Source organism: Eptatretus burgeri, chromosome 4 (assembly GCF_056783735.1).
Source record: "Eptatretus burgeri isolate ZD-2024b chromosome 4, Ebu_testis_v1, whole genome shotgun sequence".
Lineage (NCBI taxonomy): Eukaryota > Metazoa > Chordata > Myxini > Myxiniformes > Myxinidae > Eptatretus > Eptatretus burgeri.
The window spans coordinates 56,517,732-56,539,036 of NC_140964.1; the positions used below are offsets into that span (position 1 = coordinate 56,517,732).

Genomic DNA, 21,305 nt, shown 5'->3' on the forward strand with positions numbered 1-21,305 from the left:
GTCGTCGATACACTGTGTGACCAAAGATCCCAGGTTCCAATGGAAAGCAAAATAGAAAGAAACCAAGATAAGGGTGCCTGCTGCTTCTTCCTTTCATCTTCTGGGACCTCCACGGCCCCTGCCCCTTCCTCTGCCACGCCCACGACCTCTTCCCCGACCTCGACCAGCCACTGCAGAATCAAGAGGGAATGGTGGAAGAGAAAAGATAAAAATAGTGAGAGCGAGTGCAAGCGAGCTGCATTTGAACTGAATGCATCAAAAACTCAAGGTGTTATCTAAAGCAGGCAGTTGTGTCTTCGCTACGAACCAAGACAAAGCAAACCAACAATTTGTTCAAAACAAAACACTAATGTGAAAGTTAAGCAGAGTTCAGAGACAGAGGAAACGATCGCTCATTTGGAGTGCTCAGCAACCTGAACGATGAGAGGATGATTGCAGTGCTCACCAACTTGAGCAATGAAACTCGATTTTCACAAGAAACTTCAGACTTCAATTGACACAATGCCTCAAGTCAAAGCAAGGATTCCAATCAATAAACCAATGATACGTTCAGCCTCACCCTGAAGCCCTGCACTTACCAGCCTCGCGCTTGCGAGCCTTCGCTTTCGGCCCATCGTCCACAAGCAGCGTGTCGAGGGGCAGGCTGTCGGGAAGGATGAAGTAGCGAATGTTATTCCCTCGAATGCTCAGTGACTCAAGCTGCACTGGCTCACGGTTCTTAACTGTCATTTTCACAGCCTTCAAGTGTGTGTTCATACTGACGTCAACACCTGCGTACGGAGTGCAAGGGCACGAGAAGGTTGAGGGAAAAGAGAAGGGATCACTTTTATTTTTGTTTGAGCATTTTTATTTTGGGATTAAAATATTGACCATAACGTTGATCTCATATGCTACGAACAGAAGGCAAACTCGTCAAAAATAATTTGGTCGAATGCCGGTTTACCGCTCCACATGTGAACATGTAGCTCATGATGCTGAGATTGTGTTGATATGTCCACTGTCTACTAATGTCCTTCATCATGTAAATGCACAAGCTCCTCCATATGCCTTCAGGAAGTGCAGAAAAATAATTTGGGTAACACAAAACTATTCAAACTCAAGGATGGAGTTCGATTAATGACCAAGAAGTAAACTGTCAAAATGTCCCATTCAAATGATGTCAAATTTTATGACTTGTCCAATCGGTTCCATAAGTTTAAAAAAAATTTTTATCCATTCACCAATCAACCATTCTCTGGTACCAATCAAGTGGGCACCGGTCGGCATACATTTTATTTTGTGTCTAGGGATCAAAATCCACAAAACTCTTCCTTTGCTCGACCCATACCCAGCCCGTTTGCTTTCTTGGGCTGGCTTTAGCCTTCTCTCCAGCTTGTACATTGCTTGAGTGGTTTAAACATTTAAATCCTGTGGTGTTTTTATCTGTATTGTTATTGTGCTTAAAAAAAGATGACTTGAGAAAGATCAAAGCTGAAGGATCCAGAAATTGCAGTTGTGTGTAGCACCATGCAATTGTCACAAGTCGGCCTTCCACTGGAGCTCAGCATTGTCAGCAAAATATACATGAACAAAATTATTGCCAATTCTTTTTAAATTAAAGTTAAGAATTTTTTTGGAGAAAGCATAAAAAACACATCTCAAATTTAGCAAAAAACATTAAAAAAAATAAAAATAAAAAAGGTTCATAATAAGAATGCATCTCATCGAGCATCAAACAGTTGCTCTTCCAAGTGTTTGAACCCTGCGTCGTTCAAATGTAACCAAAGGCAAGGTAGACTAAAGCAAGGTGGATGAATGCACCCTGACATGACAAGATCAGTCCAATGCTGACATAGTGTTGGTAATTTGCTTCCAATTTTAAAAAGGAATTCCTAATTACGAAAAGTGTGCTCTCGACACAAAATAAAAGACTGCGAATCACATCATTCTGTGGAAGGTGCTTCAGCACCATTTTGGGGATTGTTCCTGTTCTGTGTCACTACCTTTCTGAAGGGATAATTTCGAACCAAAAACTATGACAAAGAGAGAAAGACAAAATTAATGAGATAATAAAAAAGGAAAAGTTTATAGTCAAGTTTAGCCTTGCAGATAGGACAGAACCTCCAAGAACCAGGCAAAAAGCGATTCGACTCATTACCGCCCAGGCAAAAAATGAGACAGACAATTTTTTTTTCTCCTGGCTCAATACATGCTTGTCTAAGCCAGTTCTCCAACAAAAGGAAAAAAATTTTAAAAAAAGAGGTTGATCAAACGTCTTGCATTGGTGCTTCTATTTGACAAAAAAAAAATAAATAAACCAATGTCACCTGCAGGGTGACCCGTATCTTGCCAAAAGGTCACACTGAGGTGAACAGAGCTGCTATCCACCAGGAGCGACTCCTTGAGGAATATCTGCCTACGAGAGATTCCGACGAGAATCATTCTAAAGAGTAACCATGAAAAATATTCTTTTGCCTCATAACGTCACCAAATGACGTCATAATGTCTCAAGCTTGACATATCTAGAAAGCACTCATCGAGGTGTTGAATTTGCGGTACTACACAATATGGTTCCTAAAACTTGAAAATTTGACCTTGGAGTCAAATGTTTGACCTAAGGCGCTAACCATGAAGGTCAAGGCCAATCGCCACCAAAAATTAATCAGCTGAGCGCCAGACCATGAACTATATTCCCATGAAGTTTGAAGACGATCCGATCAAAATTACTCAAAAAATAAGGGTTTCGTCGACTCCCATTATTTGCGACAAAGTGACCTTGACCTTCAAAATTTTGTGCGCTGAAAGGGACCTCTATAGGCCTCTGATATGCGAAGTTACAAAAATTTCCAATGATAACTGTGCTCTGCAGAATTTTTTATACGTGATTACAGACAAACAAACAAACAAACAAACAAAAACAAAAAAAACATACAAGCTGACTAACATATCTTGCAAAAACTTCGTTTTGGCAAGATAAAAAGAATTGCATGCTATTGAAAGAAGCTGATGAATTAAATCAATAACTGATGTTGGTATTGTCAAACAGCAACAGAAAAGATCTTCAATAATGTTGATTTACAACCTGGAAAGCAGTAGATATCAGAAAAAATAAAAAAAAAATAAAAAAAATCAATAATTGAGAAACAGTTTAATTCATTACAATTTTGCTTCGATCAAATACTCCGTACTTGATAAATTAAGGAGAAATAGTACTTTGACTCCAAGAACAAAAAATGGCTTTTTTCAGTTTGTCGAATGCTTTAGCTCCACTTCAAGTACCATCAGGAAGCCCTGGTAAGGCATTTTTATATTGCTCCAATTGGCCAGGTGAGATATTGACGCAGACCACACACCTTGGTTTGTGTTTATGTAGTGAGCACCGAACACAGAGGACAGATGTCATACAGGCGTTTTCAAGACTTCACCTCTGTATGTCGAGAAGAATTAACATTTATGGAACAAGACGTTGATTGACAAACACAAATGTATTGTTACGGGACACTGCCGAGTGGGATAGTGGTCAAATCAGCCACTCACACAATCCCGTTTTAGTGACGGATTGTCCTCAGAGACAATACACCTTCTGCCGGGAAAGCCCAAAGTCTTTACTTCGTTATTCGGAATACAGATAACTCTAACGAGAACCTATCGCTACGGATGGTCGTCCATCAAATAAAATGGCCCATGTGACTGCACCAAAGACGGCTGTGGTTTTACAATGGCCTCCTTTTGAGGTTTTTCGTGCCAACTTCCAGCAGCCAAGGAATTACTCACACCAGGGTTACAATGCAATAACTAGAACGGCACTCGGTGGAGTGCATACCTCTGCCAAGCAGAACAGTTTACATTTTGTATCCCACTGATAGCCCGGTTCTGGGCGCGGACCTGAACCAAAATCGAATCGGCTTGTTCTTGTCACCTTAACCACCTAGTTTTGTCATAACTCGTCCACAAATTTTTTAGATATCATGCTACATATTGTTTTAGCCCCATCTCTCAACGGTGAAGAATCACTTTATAAATTAAAAAAACAAAAACTTCTCGGATCCAGATTCGGATCTTCACCTCGTCACACACCCAACCTGTACACCAAGTTTCGTCCGAATCCATCCACATCATTTTGAGATATCCTGCTCACAGACAAACAGACAAGGGTGAAAACATGGCCTCCGTCCACTTTCGGTGGTGTAGGTAACTAGCCGTGCACCAGACCAATCCCCAGATGGAGAAAAATTGGTTTAATAAATAATAATAATAATAATAATAATAATAATAACAATAATAATTAGAGGGGGAGCACTCGGTAGAGTGCAAAACCTCCGCCGCCAATACTGCTGGGTCACTCAAGTGAACCTGATATCCTATTCATTCAATTTGACGTCAACAGTGCTCACAGAGTTATAGTTTGCAACTTTCCCTTTTACATACTCAATTCATTAGTCATAACTAGATTCCTTGAGACAGAAATTGATTTTACGTGTATATCCACCTGAAGTTCGAAAATCAGCAGCAATTATAGTTTTGGCATGTTTTTTTGTTGGAAATCACTTATAACATGTAGAAATGCAAAAAAAAAAAAAAAAAAAATCGAAATTTTGTTTAAAAAAAATTTGCAACATTTTTTTTTCTCTAACAATTTTTTTTTTTGGGGGGGGTTGGAAATCACTGAATACATGTAGAAATGCAAAAAAAAAAAATCGAAATTTTGTTGAAAAAAAAAGTTGCAAAAATTTTTCATCTCTTTTTTTTGGAGGGGGGAGGGTTGGAAATCACTTGAAACATGTAGAAATGCAAAAAAAAAAAAAAAAAAAAAAGATTCAAACATTTTCAAATTGGCCGCCATAGCGGCCATATTGGATTTTGGACCAAGTCCAAAATCTAATGGCATGATCCTTGGACCAGACCTAACCCCCCCCCCCCAACCAAGTTTCGTCGAAATCCGTCAAGGAGTTTTTCCGTAATACTGTTCACAAACAATCAAACAAACAGAAAGGGATGAAAACAGTAACCTCCATCCATCTTCGATGGCAGAGGTTAACAAACAAACAAACAAACAAACAAACAAGCAGTCATAGACTGGTACTTACGAAATCGTCAACTTGACCTCTGACCTTGTCTAATAAAAGCTGTCTCGAGAGAAGGTAGCGACGCAAACCAGAAGTTTATACGATGATTCTGTACCAAACCATCATAAATCGAATGTTTGACCTCACTGTGACCTTGACCTTTAACCGATTTTGACCAAAATCTAATCAGCGCTAGCCATCACCCTCCTGAATCACGTGGTGTAATTTGACATTGGTAGCTTCTTCCATTCGCGAGTTATAATTTTTTTTTTGATGTTTGACCTCACTGTGACCTTGATCTTTGACAGATTTTGACCAAAATCTAATCAGCGCTGGCCATCACCCTCCTGAATCACGTGGTCTAATTTGACATTGGTAGCTTCTTCCGTTCTCGAGTTATCGTGCCTACAAACAAACAAACACACAAACAAACAAACAAACAGAAACGGAACTGATCAATATACTTACGAAATCTTTAGCTTTCGTAAGTAACAAACAGAAAGGGGTGAAAACAGTAACCTCCGATCTTCGATGGCGGAGGTTAATAATAATAATAATAATAATAATAATAATAATAATATTAATAATAGAGTCAGGGAGACAACAGGAAGGAGACAGCCAAGGCACATATCTCACAAGTGTGCACAGACATTACAATAATTAGAAAACCCCCATGCCCACAATATCTCATTTGGTTTATCATGCTATCATATGACACAAAGAAAAACCTCCCCACGCTCTACCTGGGTGGGGTCAATCATGGCTCAAGAGGGTTAACGGTCACGTCGAAGTTTGGGCAGGTGTACAAGTGTTGTCCCGCGAATGGATGTGGTTGCAGGCAGAGCTGGGCCAACAGTGCACCAAAACAAAACATATAGAGACGGATTACAAAGGAATGATTCAAGGGGTTGAGAAGGGGAGGAAAGTGAGGCAAAGACGCATAAGAAGGGGGAGCAGAAAACAATTAGCATCTAAACTAACTTTGAGACATGCCCTATCATTTTCACATGGACACAGTACTCTTACTTTAAACGTGCACGAATAGCATAACTACGCTATATTATTCCCATTACCTCCCTTTCACATTCCCGCAACAGTATTAAACTACATCATTAGCTCTCCAAATAGCTAAAGATTCGTCGTCGGCTGAGTTTAAACAGCCAATTCCCTGCTATCCTTGGTCTGTCTACAAAAATAGAGCCAAATACATCCATACATCCATTGCGACCATACTCTGTGCAGAGCGTCGGCGCTGCTTAAGCAGTCTCCTTGGCTAGTCGGCACAATCCTGGGTGGATCGCCACTCCGACACAGGATACCAGCAAGCTGACACTCATTTTGCCGACCTCGGAAGGATGACAGGCAGAGTCAACCCCACCTGGTATTAATTCAACAGCTGAGCAGGATTTGAACTCAGGATCGTAGGATCCCAAGCCCACCACCCTAACCATTAAGCCAACACCAGGCATGTATAAATCATAAAAAACATTTTTCTTTGTGTTGGTCCCTCTCCATTGAATAGGATCTGGGAATTTGTCCATTTTTATTGTTGTTTTTTTCTTCGACAAGAGCGAGGCACATGGAAGAGCAAGAAGGTTCAATTGACAGTAGGGTAGGGGGACAAAAAATGGGCACAACCATCAAGGGAATAAACGAACAGGAAAGGAAGAGAGAGAAGTAAAAGGAAACACTAAAAGCAGCAAGGAAGAGGGTTGGGTTCGCAAGGCTTAATGGGATAGAAAGGCTTGATGGGTTAATGGGTTAATGGGGGTGAAAATGGGGGTAATGGATTTCTTTCCCTTTTCAGTTTATTCCAAGTGATTTCAATTCAGAAGACAATTCATAATGCATAGCTTCACCAAGCTTGCTACATTGTAAATTATGCTGCACAGACTTGATGGACAACAGCTCGACATGGACCTGCACACGATTTAACTCCAAAAACGGGTACCATGTGCCATCCTCAACGAGCCATGTCTTCTTGCCCACAATTCAAAAACTTCCATTTTACATGTAGAATGAATAGATCCGTCTCTCACACTTTTGTGCTCGACTCTGACGTTAACTTGTGTTGGACCCATGACATGAGTAGGATGCACCAATCAAATGCAACATTAATATTTGATACTGCATGGTGAATAGCTTTGCTGGAATGTTTTATTTATATTTTTCAATTCAGCACCTGTTTCATTCTGAGTGCAAAAGCTGGAGCAAAGGGAACTGCAGTAAAGTGAGGCAATTGCGAAATTGATGTCACAACACACCAATTTCATTTATTTATTTTTGAGGTAAGAGATCATATTCACATCTTTTCCTTCTTTGGTCGGCTCTCAGGGCGAACTCAGATGACATTGGTCCTCAGCTTCCAGTCCTCTCGATCAAGCATTGCTGTGTGTAGTTCCTCCGTCTTCAAGCCTGTATCCTTCTTCAACATCCTGATGTCGTTGAGAGCCGATCTGCCCCGCTTTGGCCTCCATGTTTCGGTCCGGAGTATTGGATTGCAACACGGTTCGTTTTTGCAGCGTTAGCAGTGCCCAGCAAACCTCAGACATCTTCCTCCAAGTTTAACCGACAGCCTTGGAAGACAATCATACATCTCTATTTGTCATGCCAACAAAAAAGCCCATCAAAATGTTGGGGTAACCCTTCTGTATTTTCACACTACACAGCCATAAAAACTCGATTAAAACCAAAACTACGCACAACAACCTCAATTTATTACACAAATTGGGCACCCCTTTATTTGGACGATGCATAGATGATGGACCGCTGCAACCCAGATTACATACATGAAGCAAAAATATGCCTCGTGCTCATGACGGGAGACCCTTCTGTATTTTCACGCTCATCAGCCTTGAAAACTCTGGCCAAAACCGAAATTACGTACAAAAACCTTTATTATACAAATGGCTTGTCCCTCTGTTTAGGCAGTGTATAGGCCACAGACGCTGCTGTGATCGCTCCTGAAAATAATAAATAATCCCGGTTACATATATAGAGCAAAAACACATGTGGTGCGTGTGCGTGTGCGTGTGCGTCATACATAGTGGTTATAGAGCTAATTCCATTGCATTGAGCTATGGGCTGACACCAGTGGCCGAAAGCCTTTGTGCCTTCACAAAATGGTGGAGGTATGATTAATTTTTTCAGGTTCCAATTGTGGGTAGAGTTGGGCCATCTGTCCAAGCATTGGGGCGAAGGCAGTCCTTGTACACATGTATGTGTGGATACAGTCCAAAAACGAAACTGCCGTTTATATCTACTCGTGGAGTACCCGCCCCACGGGAGATCTTGTTCCAAGCATGCAATACGTTCTTCTGACACATACCTTTATTTGGGTGGTGTATAGGTAACAGACAGCTCTGTATAGGAAAAAAAAAACCCGGGTTGTGTGCATGAAGCAAAAGCATACCTCCAGCTTATAATTCAAAACACCTCCCTGCAATTTTAGTAGAAATTCAGACCAATGCACATTTAAAGCTGAAGAAAAAAGTCGAGTATAGAATCTTATCTATCACATCATTACTCATGGATCGCAGTGATGGCCCATGCTTCACTTCCATAAAGCAGGACAGTGTGAACTGTTGCCATGAACGTTCCTTGATAAACAACGCGAGTGTCGACAGCTAACCGGAATGCCATGACGTCATCCCCCGGCATGGCAAACGCTGACAGACGTTTACTGGGCCGAACAGGATAAAAGGAGTTGGAAGTCAATTTGGATGTCGTACGCAGAAATCGCAACACCTTGTCGATTTAGCCGATGAAATGTTTCCTCACAACATATGAAAGGAGAGAGAGAGAGAGAGAGAGAGACAGAGATAAAGACAGAGATAGAGGAACCGTTGATGAATTGATACATTTTTTTATTGACCTGGGACAGGCAAAACAAATATCCAATCAATTAGTTTGCCACAGATCCATCTCTGAAACAACATATTGTTGCGACTTCGTGCCCGCCGGCGTGCGATCGGCCACGGAACTCAAATCGCGACACGTCGCCCACCGGACGGACAATTCAGTCCTGACCCTCCGGGAACTATCGCCTGGAGCCAGTCACGGGTGGGGGTTTAACCTCACCACGATCGTGCCAATTACCCACCCGCGCAGGATAGGGTTGCTCGCCAAATTTGACCTACCTAAGTACCTGCGCGAGTGGTCGACCGGGCGATCGTACCACGCCACAGGCCAACTCCGGACACGAACCGCTTAAGCGGTTCGTTCCGTATTACAGGGATAACCGAGTGGAGTTATCGTCGGCCTTGACGGTTCCGATTAATTACCGGCGTTTTAAACCCACTACGAATCTCTTATGCGATGCAGGATGGAGAGTCAATAAAAAGAAAAGAGACGAAGCAGAGCGGGAACAGTTCAACAAGCAAGCATTTTATTTACACACGAAGACACACAGACGCACGTATTTACAGCAAAAGAATAATGCAACAAAAGCAAATGCAGAGTTAAAACCGAATAAGACCGACACATGGCAGCACTTAAAACAATACTACTTGACGGACGGCGCCACCACAAGCATTTACACAAAAAGCAAAGGAAAAGGAAAAGAAGTCGCGACTTCCCTTTTCGTGACTGGCGAGTCCCTTTCCCACGACCGTCAGCGTGGTCGCGCCTGGCTCCGACCTCTCTCGCGGCCGGCGAAGCCTCTCCGGCACTCCTCGTCCGGACGCGCAGGTCCACTCACAACCGGCGCTGCCGAGTCTCCCGTCCGTGCCTCCGTTCACAGGCCGCTCGCCAAGCCGCGAGCGCAGAACCTCTTCCCCCCACAAGACAAGCAGACAGGAAGCCTCGAAGACAACTCCTCTCTTAGGAGACAGGAAGCCTCGAAAAACCAACTCAACTTTCTTGAGGTCCGTGCTGTCCGCCTTTTGTAGCGCGGGGTTCGGCCTTTCGCTCCGCCCCGTTTTCGGCCCCGCCTCCCTTCGAGCTTCTTGGAGAAGCCTCTCGAAGGGGGCGTGCCCTCTCGCTTTCCCTCCACCCCACCCCGTGCGGGGGCCGGGGGAGTCAGTTTTTGGCTCAGGGCCAGAGAATTATTCCCCCAAAAAAGAGGCCCCCACCTTTTCTCACCTTTGACCCCCGGCTCGGATCGCACTTCCACCACACCGAGCGCGGAGAATTTCGACAGGAGAAACAGGCGGGAAAACCCCCGAGCATCGTTGTTGGTTTTTGTTTGTTCCTCCGCGGAGATCATAAGCGCACGGGGCCTATTGAATGGCAAGTGGCAAAAATGTGGTAGCGTAGATGGTGGAGGTGGCGTGGTTGTTGAGATGCTGTTTGTTTGAAATAAAAGATAGAACAGAAAAATGGCTAACTCAAAGCATCGCAGCCCGGATGGATCACATAAATTCCCTCTATACAACGGGTTTGGGCTAACTACACATGGACCTATCGAGATATCTCACCTGAGGACTCTTTATGGTGTAATGCGAATTTCCACAACCATAACAATATTATAAAAACTAAAATTATTAAATAAGTGACTAAGCTAAATTAATGATGTTTAAAAAGAAAATAGAATTATTTTAAAAAAGAAGATTATTTGAGGCACACCTTCAGCACAAGTAGCAGTTACAAGCTGAGCTATTGTGCACAATGAAGCATATCAAGTACATGTATAACTATGAATAGCCCATAAACCAAAACAGAAGTGAGTTTGACAGAGGGTATGACAGTTCACTGCAGCCAGATGCTCAGCAGGATTGAAATAAAACAAAAGAGCTCAGCAGAAAGGACATGCAAAATTGCTGCTGCGTTAGGACCACAAATCCGGTAAAGCTGGACAGTGATAAAGAGTGCCATTGTTCTTCAAGAACTCATCATTCCACTCCAAATGCCAAACGCTACAATTCCCTTCTCCAACATGATATGTTGTCCGCCTAGTGTCCCAAATGAGACAAGTAGATCGAAAATTGAGACGCCGAATAAACCCTCACCACAGTTTTTTCGAAATGCAACCTTACACGTTTTCAGGACTCAAATCAAAGGCAAATTTGTTGGGAGGGGTGGGGAGAAGACAGTGGGGGGGGGGCGATCAAAATTTAGGCCTAACTTATGAAGAAAATAATTTAGAAAATGCAACCTGGTACATAACAAGTGCAATCTTTGTTCATTTTGATCTAATACTAGTGTATCAGCTCCCTATGCTCACCTCTGCACACGTGTCGTTGCAGAGATTAACATGACATTTTTGCTGTGTTGTCATGATTTATACCAATCATGATACAAACGTGTTTTCTCCAAATTTATTCGTAATATTGGTGATATGTTTCTTTGAAATTTATTTCTGATATAAAAAGGTCAATGTAGTAGAAATGGTCAAGGGTCTAAGCTGTCTAATCTGTCTGAAGGTTGCAAGAGGTCTAAATGGTCTTTTGGGACTTCTGGGTCCTTGAGGACTCATCAAACAGGAACAGGACATGATTAATAGGCATATAGTCTTCATGGACTGATGGACGGTCTCACTATATGCGTCAGGGAGACACAATCTCACTAAAATTGTTCAATGGATGCCTACAAGGAGTGTTCCAGGAGTTAAATTGGGAAAATGGAGAAATAAATGTCGATGTAGAAAGACTAAACCAATGATGATTCGTGGATGACTTTTAATTTCGAACAATGGAGAAGACCTGAAAATCATGATGGAAAAGCTCAACTTGAAGAATCAAAATATCGGACCAAATATGGATATATGACAGAGAGAAAATTAAAGTTCAACTGCTATTCAAAAATAGGACCACCTGTCCTGAAGCTCACCTGGATCAGGAGCAAGTCACTCAAAACCCCCCGCAGACCCCCCCCCCCTTTAGACCTTGAATCTTTTGAGTGCTGTAAACAAACTTTAGTACATCATGAGTGCTGAAAGTCATGGTGAAGTTTCATCAAAATAGTTTGTGTGTACGTGGCGTCGCGTTTTGGAGAAGAGAGCAAATACCTTTTGGGGGGGGCAGGGGGGTCAAAAAACCCCCAGTGGACCCCCATAATGATCACCAATTTTGATGGGGTCATACACCTACATAAGGCATAAGATTTGAAGCTTGTGTCCAAGTTTCATCAAAATTGTGCGTCTGGTTCAGGCGATAATGACTGAAGTGTTTTCGGACTGACTCACTGACTCGCTCACCTACGGACACTGCTCGATTGCAGAAGTTCACCTGACTAAAGTCCAGGTGAGTGGAAAAGGAAGAGATTCTAATTGATAGCAGTTACAAGACTCAACATTAGAAGAAAGCAGCAATTACATTTACTTTGGACAAATTGTACAAATGGATTATTATTAATTTTTAAGCAGCCTATGGCTGCTGGTTGCAGGGTTGTGCCGCTGACACAGTGCTCCCTGTTTCCAGTAAGCTGGTACTCATTTTACCAACCTCAGAAGGATGACGGGCTGAGTCAACCCACCTGGTGTTATTTGAACGGCACGACAGGGGCTCAAACTCAAGACCCTAATATCTTAAGCCAGTCACCTTAACCGTTAAAGCCAACACCAGAACTTTTTACAATCAGCGTGATCTCCCAGCACATGGCAACAAGGCATGGTCTCTCAACAAAGAAGATGAGCAAAAAAGAAAATGATCCCCACACAAGGAGTCATGGAAAGATGTTCCTTGCAATTCCAGTCACAATAAAAAATTTTAAAGCTGAAATGGAACTTGGCTAAACACATAGCAAGAACTAACAAGTAGTGGGCAAGAATTACAAAATGCCAAACTAGAGAAGGCCCGAGAAGAAGCAAAGCTAGACCAAAGATCAAACGGAGATCTTTAGCAGCATCTCGCGTAGCGAACGCTGCTCATAGAGAGCTTGGCGTTGTTCCTCTTCTTCTTCTTCTTGTGAAGACAAAACCTTAATCTCGAGGACTCGGCTCTTGTATATACAAGATCCGGATCTCCTTAAATACTGAGCACATGTACACATCCTCACATAGATGATGCCTTTTGAGAGCGTCTATTATGAACTTTTAAATATATTCGGACATTTGCTTTAAAGTTTCGAAAAGTTCACGTTACTATTTAAAGATTATTCCATTTATCGTATTGTAATTTCGTAAATACATTATTTATTTCGTAAATACACGATATATCGTAAATACGTAAATACATAATGAAGCGTTTCGCTATTGGCTTAACAAGGCACATGATGAAATATCGGAAGTTGTTTTTTTTTAGCCGACAAAACCTTTAGGAATGTGCCACACGCTGCTCGTGGACACATTTGTCCTTGTTTTTAATTGAAAGGTTTAATGGAGTACAATGGTCTCAAATTGCATTGAATAGAACAGAATGGACCATGTTGAAGGACTAAATATGCTGGTCGTCGTCGACTAAATATTCTAGATATCGTTTGTTTCTTATCAACATTCTGTAGTGAGCAAGCTGAGGCTGCAATGCAAGAACACAAACCCACCTTATCACTTTCTTTATGTTTGCCTCTTTAGCCTCTTCCAGACAATCAGTTATAACTGGCGTGCATGAAGAGGGGTGTGCACATCAAAAAAAAAATTTTTGAATGACAGTTGTTACCGATATCGTTTGATTCGGACAGTCAATCGGAGCAGAGCAGAGAATACCAAAAATAAAAGTCTTGCTTTTAGCAGATTGATTGTGAATAATGCACGTTTGAGATTTTTGGATGCAAGAAGCCATAGCTCGCAATGTACAACAATGTCACACAAAAGAAAATGAAGGTTTGAACACCATGACTGCTGTCCATAATAACTGGCATTCTCAGTTTGTCAGTTACGAATCTGGTAGTCTGGACGAGCCGAAGAAATCAGAGGCGTGCAAGGGAATTTTCAATACATCCAACGAAGAAAGGCAAGACATCCTCAATAAACTAAATTAATTTAAGTACTGACAAGTACCTGTAACCGTCCCATGGACCTGCGTCCCATTCTTCAGTTCTATGGTGACCGTTTCATGACTCAGTTTCATCAAGAACCTGAAGAAAACACAAGATGACATGGAATGATTTTGGTGATGACAGCAATCAAGATGCATATCCAGTAAATAAATAAATAAAAAACAAAGTGTACATATTAAATTTAAAAAATATATATATATATATATATATATATATATATATATATATATATATATATATATATATATATATATATATATATATATATATATATATATATCCAAACCTTTTTGGTTCACGAGTCAGTAAGTGACCACTTTATTCGTAATTGGTGTGTGTCTGTCTGTCTGTCTGTCTGTCTGTCTGTCTGTCTGTCTGTCTGTCTGTCTGTCTGTCTGTCTGTCCCGAGCATTGCTCCGTGGGTTTTGATCAGATCCTGATAAAATTTTGGTGGGAGGTTTATATCATGATCGAGTTGTGTTTTCCTGAGAATGGGCGTGCTGCGCACATTATGGGCGGAGCCACGCCCAAAAAACATGTGTTTTTAGGCGGTAGCCGGTTTCAAATTACATCTTCTCCGAGGGGGTTTGTCAAATCTAGCAGGGTTTCGGTATTTGTTATCCCAATGGCACCTGCATAGCCCCACGGAGCTCGATTTTTCATTTTCGTCCCAAGGTCAAGGTCACAAGGTCACGAACTTATTAGAAAATGTCAAAAAAAAATCAATATATTGGGCATCGAGCTCCTAGGATTTTCAACTGTTTCGAATGAAAGTTGTGCAAGTAGTGCTCTTCGAGTACAACTTTCATCATTTACGTTTTTCCCGATTTCCGCCATAAAAAAAATTAAAAAGGCGAACTACGTTTAGGATTTCGCAATTCGTGGTCGATTTGTAGTGCTCTTCGATTACTACAACTTTCATCATTTACGTTTTTCCCGATTCCCGCCAGTTTGCCCGTGGCCTGTTTCGAATGAAAGTTGGTATGCAAGTGGTGCTCTTCGAGTACTACAACTTTCATCATTTACGTTTTTCCCGATTCCCGCCAGTTTGCCCGTGGCGTCCCCTCGAAGGTCAAAAAATAATAAAGGCGAACTGTGTACATTGCTCGTGAGCCATCACCGTCTCCAGACTTGTCCTTTCTATAATCTTGTCCAAATGCTAGGTGGCACATAATTATTGCAGTCTATCATCACATGTTGAAGGAATGTCAAACGGAAAACAGGCCACAAGATGAGCACTTCGCAAAAAATCCTGAAAAATAATCCTTTGCAATCAGATTTTGTGAAGAAAGGCCTGTTTCTCTCACACCGCAGGGAGGTTGGTGTCCTCCTCCCCCCCCCCCCCCAACCAGGTTTTTGTTTTTCCTCACTTCTCCCCCGACTGGTGGAGCTCCCAAAATCCAGCATAAATGTGCACACCTCAACTCATTTGTTCCTCACTTACCAATCGTATCTGAGGAACCATCTTCCTGAGGTTGACCGATCCCACTTTTCCCGCCAAGGCATTAACAGTTTACGCCGAACAGTTTACGTTTTGTATGCCACTGATAAGCCGGATCTGCATGTGGAGCTGAACCAAGATCGAATCGGCTTGGTCTCGTCACCTTACAAACACGTCCACCTCGTTTTGTCAGAACCCATCCACAACTTTTTAAAATATCATGCTGTGTATCGTTTTCAGTCTCATCTCTCAATAACGAAGAATTACTGAAAAAAATTAAATTCTCATATCCAGATCGAGATATTCACTAAAATCGAATCGATTCTCCATTGTCACGTACGCAACCTGTGCACCAAGTTTCATCTGAATCCGTCCATAAATTTTTGAGTTATCCTGCTCAAAGACAGAAAGACAAACAAAGAGACACGGGTGAAAGGATAACCTCTGTCCACCTTCAGTGGCGTAGGAAATAATAATAATAATAATTTGTCGTCAAATCGCACCTTTTGCCAATGGATACAACGCATGCCGGGTGTTGGCTTAATGGTTAGGGTGGTGGGCTTGGATCCTAGGATCCTGAATTCAAATCCCACTCTGCTGTTGAATTAATTCCAGATGGGGTTGACTCTGCCTGTCATCCTTCCGAGGTCGGCAAAATGAGTACCAGCTTGATCGTATCCTGTGTTGGAGGGGTGACCCGTCCAGGATTGTGCCCAATAGCCAAGGAGACTGCTTAGGCAGCACCAACACTGCACAGAGTATGGTCCCAATGGATGGACGGATACAATGCAGTGAAAATAAAATTCAGTCTCTCAAACTCTAAAAGCCTCAACATCAGCTAAATCTGCTTGTGGAATGATGATATTTCAAAACTGATCCCCAAAGCCAGCTACAGACTGGGCATCCCATAGTGTACAAAGTTATTTATTGGTCAATGTGAAGCTCTCACAGACAAGAGCTCCGTCAGTTGGCTCGATGGAGTCGTGCTCTGATCAAAAGCCTGGTGTCCTCGCTTCACACTTTTATTTCCTGAATGCTGTGGAGTCCAAAACTTACAAAATCATTGACATCTTCCACAAAGAAGCACAAGCACAGTGTGTGCTGCTTTCTTATCACAGACAAGGTGGTGTTTTCAACCACCTCTCCCTCAGCACTTTCTACTCTTTCCGAACTCAATTAGTCATGAGTACCTCAAGATTACAGGTTCTTGAAGCAACCCCCTGCTGATGAAACTCCCAAAATGCAGGCTTACCACCACCACTCCAGCGTTTCTCTCTTCTGCAGCTTCTAGAACCTCCTTCCTCAGTTTGTTCAATCCCACTCTTCTCGACAGGGATTAAATTTGTCAGTGCGCCACCACCTCATAATCATCTCGCATTTCCATTTGTGATTTTTTTTCCTCTCCTACCTCTCTCCATATACTTTCACGTTGCAACGTTTCTTTCCCTCTCCTCTCCCCCGTCTGTTCATCCCATCACTGTGTTGCGTTTATGTTGTCCACCTGCAAGTACATTGTCTTCTACCTCATGTCACCGCACTCTTCCATGAACCTAAATTTCACAAACAATAAAAGGAGTACAGTACGGATTAATCCAACATCAAAATACATCTGCACAAAAAGCAATCCTTCCTGAGTGGGTCGTCAAAGTCCTGATGCCGTTTCAACCAAATCACCTTCGCAAGGCTCTGATGGAGTAGTTTACGCCTGCTCTCAAACACACACACATTCATAATCTTGCCACAGTGTCAGCGCACAATGCTTTACTTGTTTGATTCACAGTGGGATGTTTCACATACTCGAGTGAATGAGTGTCAGGTGGGTTCAAGTCTCCTTTGAAGGACAGTTCAATCGTTTTTGCAAGTTTACCCTGTATGCCTTCAAAGCACAAGGGTGGCAGTTTATATAAATCCAGGCAGGAATCAAACTAAGAACAAACATGCAATGTCATATAATAAAATACCCCCAAGAGGGAGTGCCGGTCATCTCTGCCAGAGGTCGAAAGTAAGTAACTCTGTGCCAGACTGGAATAGGGGCAGTTCATAAAGTACGTACGCTCTACTTCCAGGTTATAAAACCACCCACATCGCTAATCGCTTGCAAAGCCAGCAGTTCCTTATGAACCGATGTTTGTAAGCCATGACGATGCAGTCCCTAGCGGTGTAATTTACCTTTTTCTTTTAATATCACAGCACGTCATTTATGAAAATAAAAGTACAAATTGACATTCAAGACAATGTTAATGTCATAAATGAAAGTAAGTGTGCATATAAACTTGTATTCCATTGTTTTAGTGAAATCTGACAAAAGCTTCAAATGTAATATTTGTCTCGGAGAGTTCCGGTTCTTAATTTTTTAATACTTTTTTGTATGTACGTACTTTATGAACGGCCCATACGGGGAATCAGAACGAAGTTTGAAGGGCTATAAAATCGGAACGAGAGAAAATTTCAAAGAAATGGCTCGTGTTGTTCTAGATAAAAGTCCATAGTATCTGAATCACTAACAACATTTGATCTCTCTTGATAAATGAGGGAGGAGATACGATTTGAAATCGACGATTTTCGCAACTTTGACAGCCTCGTGACGTTGACCTCGACATTGGGACGACCTTGAAAGTCATATCGTTGTGCATTTCTCATCGACCTCTATCCATTCGACTATTGGTTATAAGTCTCCACTCAGTTTGATTGTTTATTCCCTGGCTATTTCGCCCTCACCAAATAGCCCTGGCTATTTCGAATCCGTGTCGTTAGCTATGACTTCTTGCTTCCGGTTGTTGTTAAACGCTGTGCGGTGTATAAACACGATTGGGTTTTATATCTATCTTGTGAATGTTACTTAAAGCGTGCACATGAGAGAATAGGAAACAACAAAAACAACACAATACCTTGGCAATTGTGAATCCGTGTCATTGGCTATGACCATTTTGCTTCCGTTTTTTGTTTTGTTGCTGGTTTTTTTTTTGTTTCCGGTTTTTGTCATGGGGAATGACACATGCCAGGAGATCATGACCGGAAGTGTTTATTTATTTATTCAATTATTTTTTTCCCCAAAGTTAATTTTATACTTCCGAAGGTGATTTTTTTCCATGACAGGAAGTGTTTATTTACTATTTAACATTACCGGGAGTGATTTTGAAACTCTTTCCGGAACTTTTAATTTCTTTTATTCTCGACCAGAAGTGATCGTTTATTTATTCAATTTTTTTTTCCCCCAAAGTTAATTTTAATAAAGATATCTCCCGCATCATCAAAAAATAGTTTTTAATCGTGATTTACATTATTTGTTCGCTGATCCCGAATCCAGGCCGAAGAAACCGGAAATTGCGTCAAAATCATCAGCTGTGCGGCGCTTACATGTACCACGGTATAGTTGGCAAGTATACAGTTGTGAACAAGTTATAGGTAAAGTCAGAAGCGAATGTAAGAAGAATTCTACGTTCGCTTCTAGGCTTTGCCTATTCCATATGATTTATATTTCATTTCTCCTTCCTTCCTTCTTTGTGAATCACATCGGCGTTTTTGGCCATCTTCCAAATCACGTGACGATCAAACGGGAAGGAAATTCAAAAATCTGTCCGGTTAGATACAAGATAATATTTTTTACTATCATAATCAATAAACAGTTGCTGAATATCTTGTAGAATGGCAGATGAGATAGGTTTTGAAAATGGCGATTTTTATAACTTACGTGACCTCATGACCTCGTCCCTGACCTTGAACCCGGACAAAAGTTATATCGTTGTGCAACACTCATCGACCTCTACACACATACTAAGTTTCATCAAGATCGGAAAGAAAAATTGTTGACTGTCATACGGACGTACATTTGGTCCGGCTTTATTATCTCGGTAGAGGTTATCTCGGGAGAGATGACCTAAAAAGAAAATGTGCCTTGACGGAGAAAATAAGTTTCGGGTATGCTAAACATTACCTCGACGTGTTTCGACTTATGAGTAACTTACAAGGAACTTGTGTCGACGTGTGTCAACGATCGCGTATCGTGCCTACAACTTATTCCCAGCGTAGCGGAACGTGTGAGCCATACGGCGAGTACGTCGTAAAATTTTCAGCATGCTTGAAATTTCACGACGTACTAAAAGGACCACGAAATAGGACAGGTACTTCATCGTTTTTCAGCGTGCTCTCAACGTATACACAACTTACCCATACCGTATTCGACGTGTGCCAGCGTTTTAGACACATTTTTCATAGGTCGGCATACGCTGGCTAAATCGTCAAGGTGTGACTGTGATGTTGACACTTCCAATTCTCAGGCGGTTATGATTTAAATCGGCGTGCGGCAGGTTTTTAACAGGCTACGGCACGTGATCGTCGGCGATACGTGCAGTGCGCTATGCCTAAGTTTAACTATCGTTGGGCATAGGTTGTGAACGCTGACAACAGGCTAAGCATCCGTTGGTATAAGTTATCCATAATACAACGAAACGTTCTGTGCCCATTACTATGTTATGCATACGACCAACACCTTATGAATACGACCAAAACTTTAAAAAAAAAAACATCAAAATTGAAGCGTACGCCAACGTTTTACATACGTTGCCATTGCTGGCTAAATCGTCAAGGTCTGACAGCGCCTTAAAGGAAAAACCTTCATGGAAAACACCCTTCTTCCGACAATGAGATCAAAGCTTCTGTGCAACGCTAGTTAAGTCAGCAGGATGCAAGGTTCTGTCGCGACGGAATCACCAAACTACTTGACCGTTGGCAGAAATGCGTGGATTGCAGTGGTGATCATGTTCCGAGAAAAAAAAAATAAATTATGCACCATGGTCGAATAAAGATTGATGTTCGTATCCGTCTTTGTTTCATTCGAACGTCTTTATCTGTTTTTGGGGAGGAAAAAAAAATAAAGAATAGGAGGCATTACGCATTACTTATAAACACACCACTTACAACACACAGCAAGATGTCCTCAAGATGAGATGGGGGGACAGGTAAAGGCCATTTGGCCCAGTCACGTCCGTGTCACATTCACATTCGAGCATTCTCACTCATTACAAGTCATGCAAATGACACAGCAAACCCCAAGCGCCCTCGGGAACATGGCCACAAGTACCTGTACCCACCGGCATACACCTTTTGTTCACGAGGAGCAGTGTGGGATGTACAGTGCGGTGGTCAAGTTGTGTCCAACCCAGACGAGCAGGTCGGCATGATCACGTGACACGTACTTACTTTCCTATAGCATCACGTGAAGTCGTGTGGTGACGGTGACGGTGATGTGACACCCTAACAGCTATTATTAGGGATAATACCTCGGACGTCGATTATATGGACCACTTACGGCACCTTCAAACGTCGAACAGAATATTTAAATTCCCCACGAGATTAATATTTCGATGTTTTTGTTTGTTTTTTTTTGTATATTAATCGTACGAAACGTCCATCAATGAAAGGCTCGAGTGAGGCCTCCATCACCACAATCGCCGCCATCACCTCATGTAAACTTTCCCGCCATTCTCAACCAGGGCATTTGAACGTCGAAGGTAAAAAAAAAAAAACGACGTGGAAACATTCATCTGTTGTTATCTACTCTTACCGTACGAGCTTCATGTTGAGCGGAGATGGCGATGGATTTTTACCCAGAATGTTCCACAACGTCCGAACACAAAAACACCTCGCGAATCCACACACAATGCTGGAACGAACGACGAACTTTCACATTTTCATGACGAGGACCGATCGGATTACGTTTTAGAAATTATTATTCAAATTAATGGAATAACTTAAAAAATATATCGAAAAATCTCACCCGAAGAGGGAACAGTAAAATAAAATAAAAAAATTTTAAACCGCCGTTTTTACACCGACAATGGAGTCGGCGTCGTCCACACCGCTCCACTTCATTGAGCCGATTCGGAGAGACGACTTTAAATGAATAAAATATGGACTATAATAAAATTTATATATATATATATATA

The 21,305-nt window shown here is 41.9% G+C and overlaps 1 protein-coding gene and 1 long non-coding RNA gene across 3 annotated transcripts in view; both read right to left on the reverse strand.

Moving 5' to 3' along the window:
* SNRPD1 (small nuclear ribonucleoprotein D1 polypeptide) overlaps positions 1-21,099 on the reverse strand; it is a 21,287-nt gene extending 188 nt beyond the window's left edge. The window contains exons 1-4 of one of the 2 annotated variants that reach the window (XM_085878130.1): positions 20,924-21,099; positions 13,921-13,997; positions 579-770; positions 1-170 (exon numbers count right to left, since the gene is read on the reverse strand). The exon at positions 1-170 is cut by the window's left edge and continues 188 nt beyond it. In XM_085878130.1, coding sequence (XP_085734256.1) covers positions 94-170; positions 579-770; positions 13,921-13,997; positions 20,924-20,937 — 360 coding nt within the window. In that variant the 5' untranslated portion in view covers positions 20,938-21,099 and the 3' untranslated portion in view covers positions 1-93. Of the gene's footprint in view, positions 171-578; positions 771-13,920; positions 13,998-20,450; positions 20,642-20,923 lie in introns of those variants that run through there. The other variant, XM_085878131.1, reaches the window with a different exon arrangement.
* On the reverse strand, positions 4,012-13,914 carry LOC147028100 (uncharacterized). The gene is made up of 2 exons (XR_015057424.1): positions 7,352-13,914; positions 4,012-5,889 (listed from the first exon to the last, which is right to left on the reverse strand). It is a non-coding gene; the product is annotated as an uncharacterized LOC147028100 (long non-coding RNA).
* Positions 21,100-21,305: the final 206 nt, after the last annotated feature.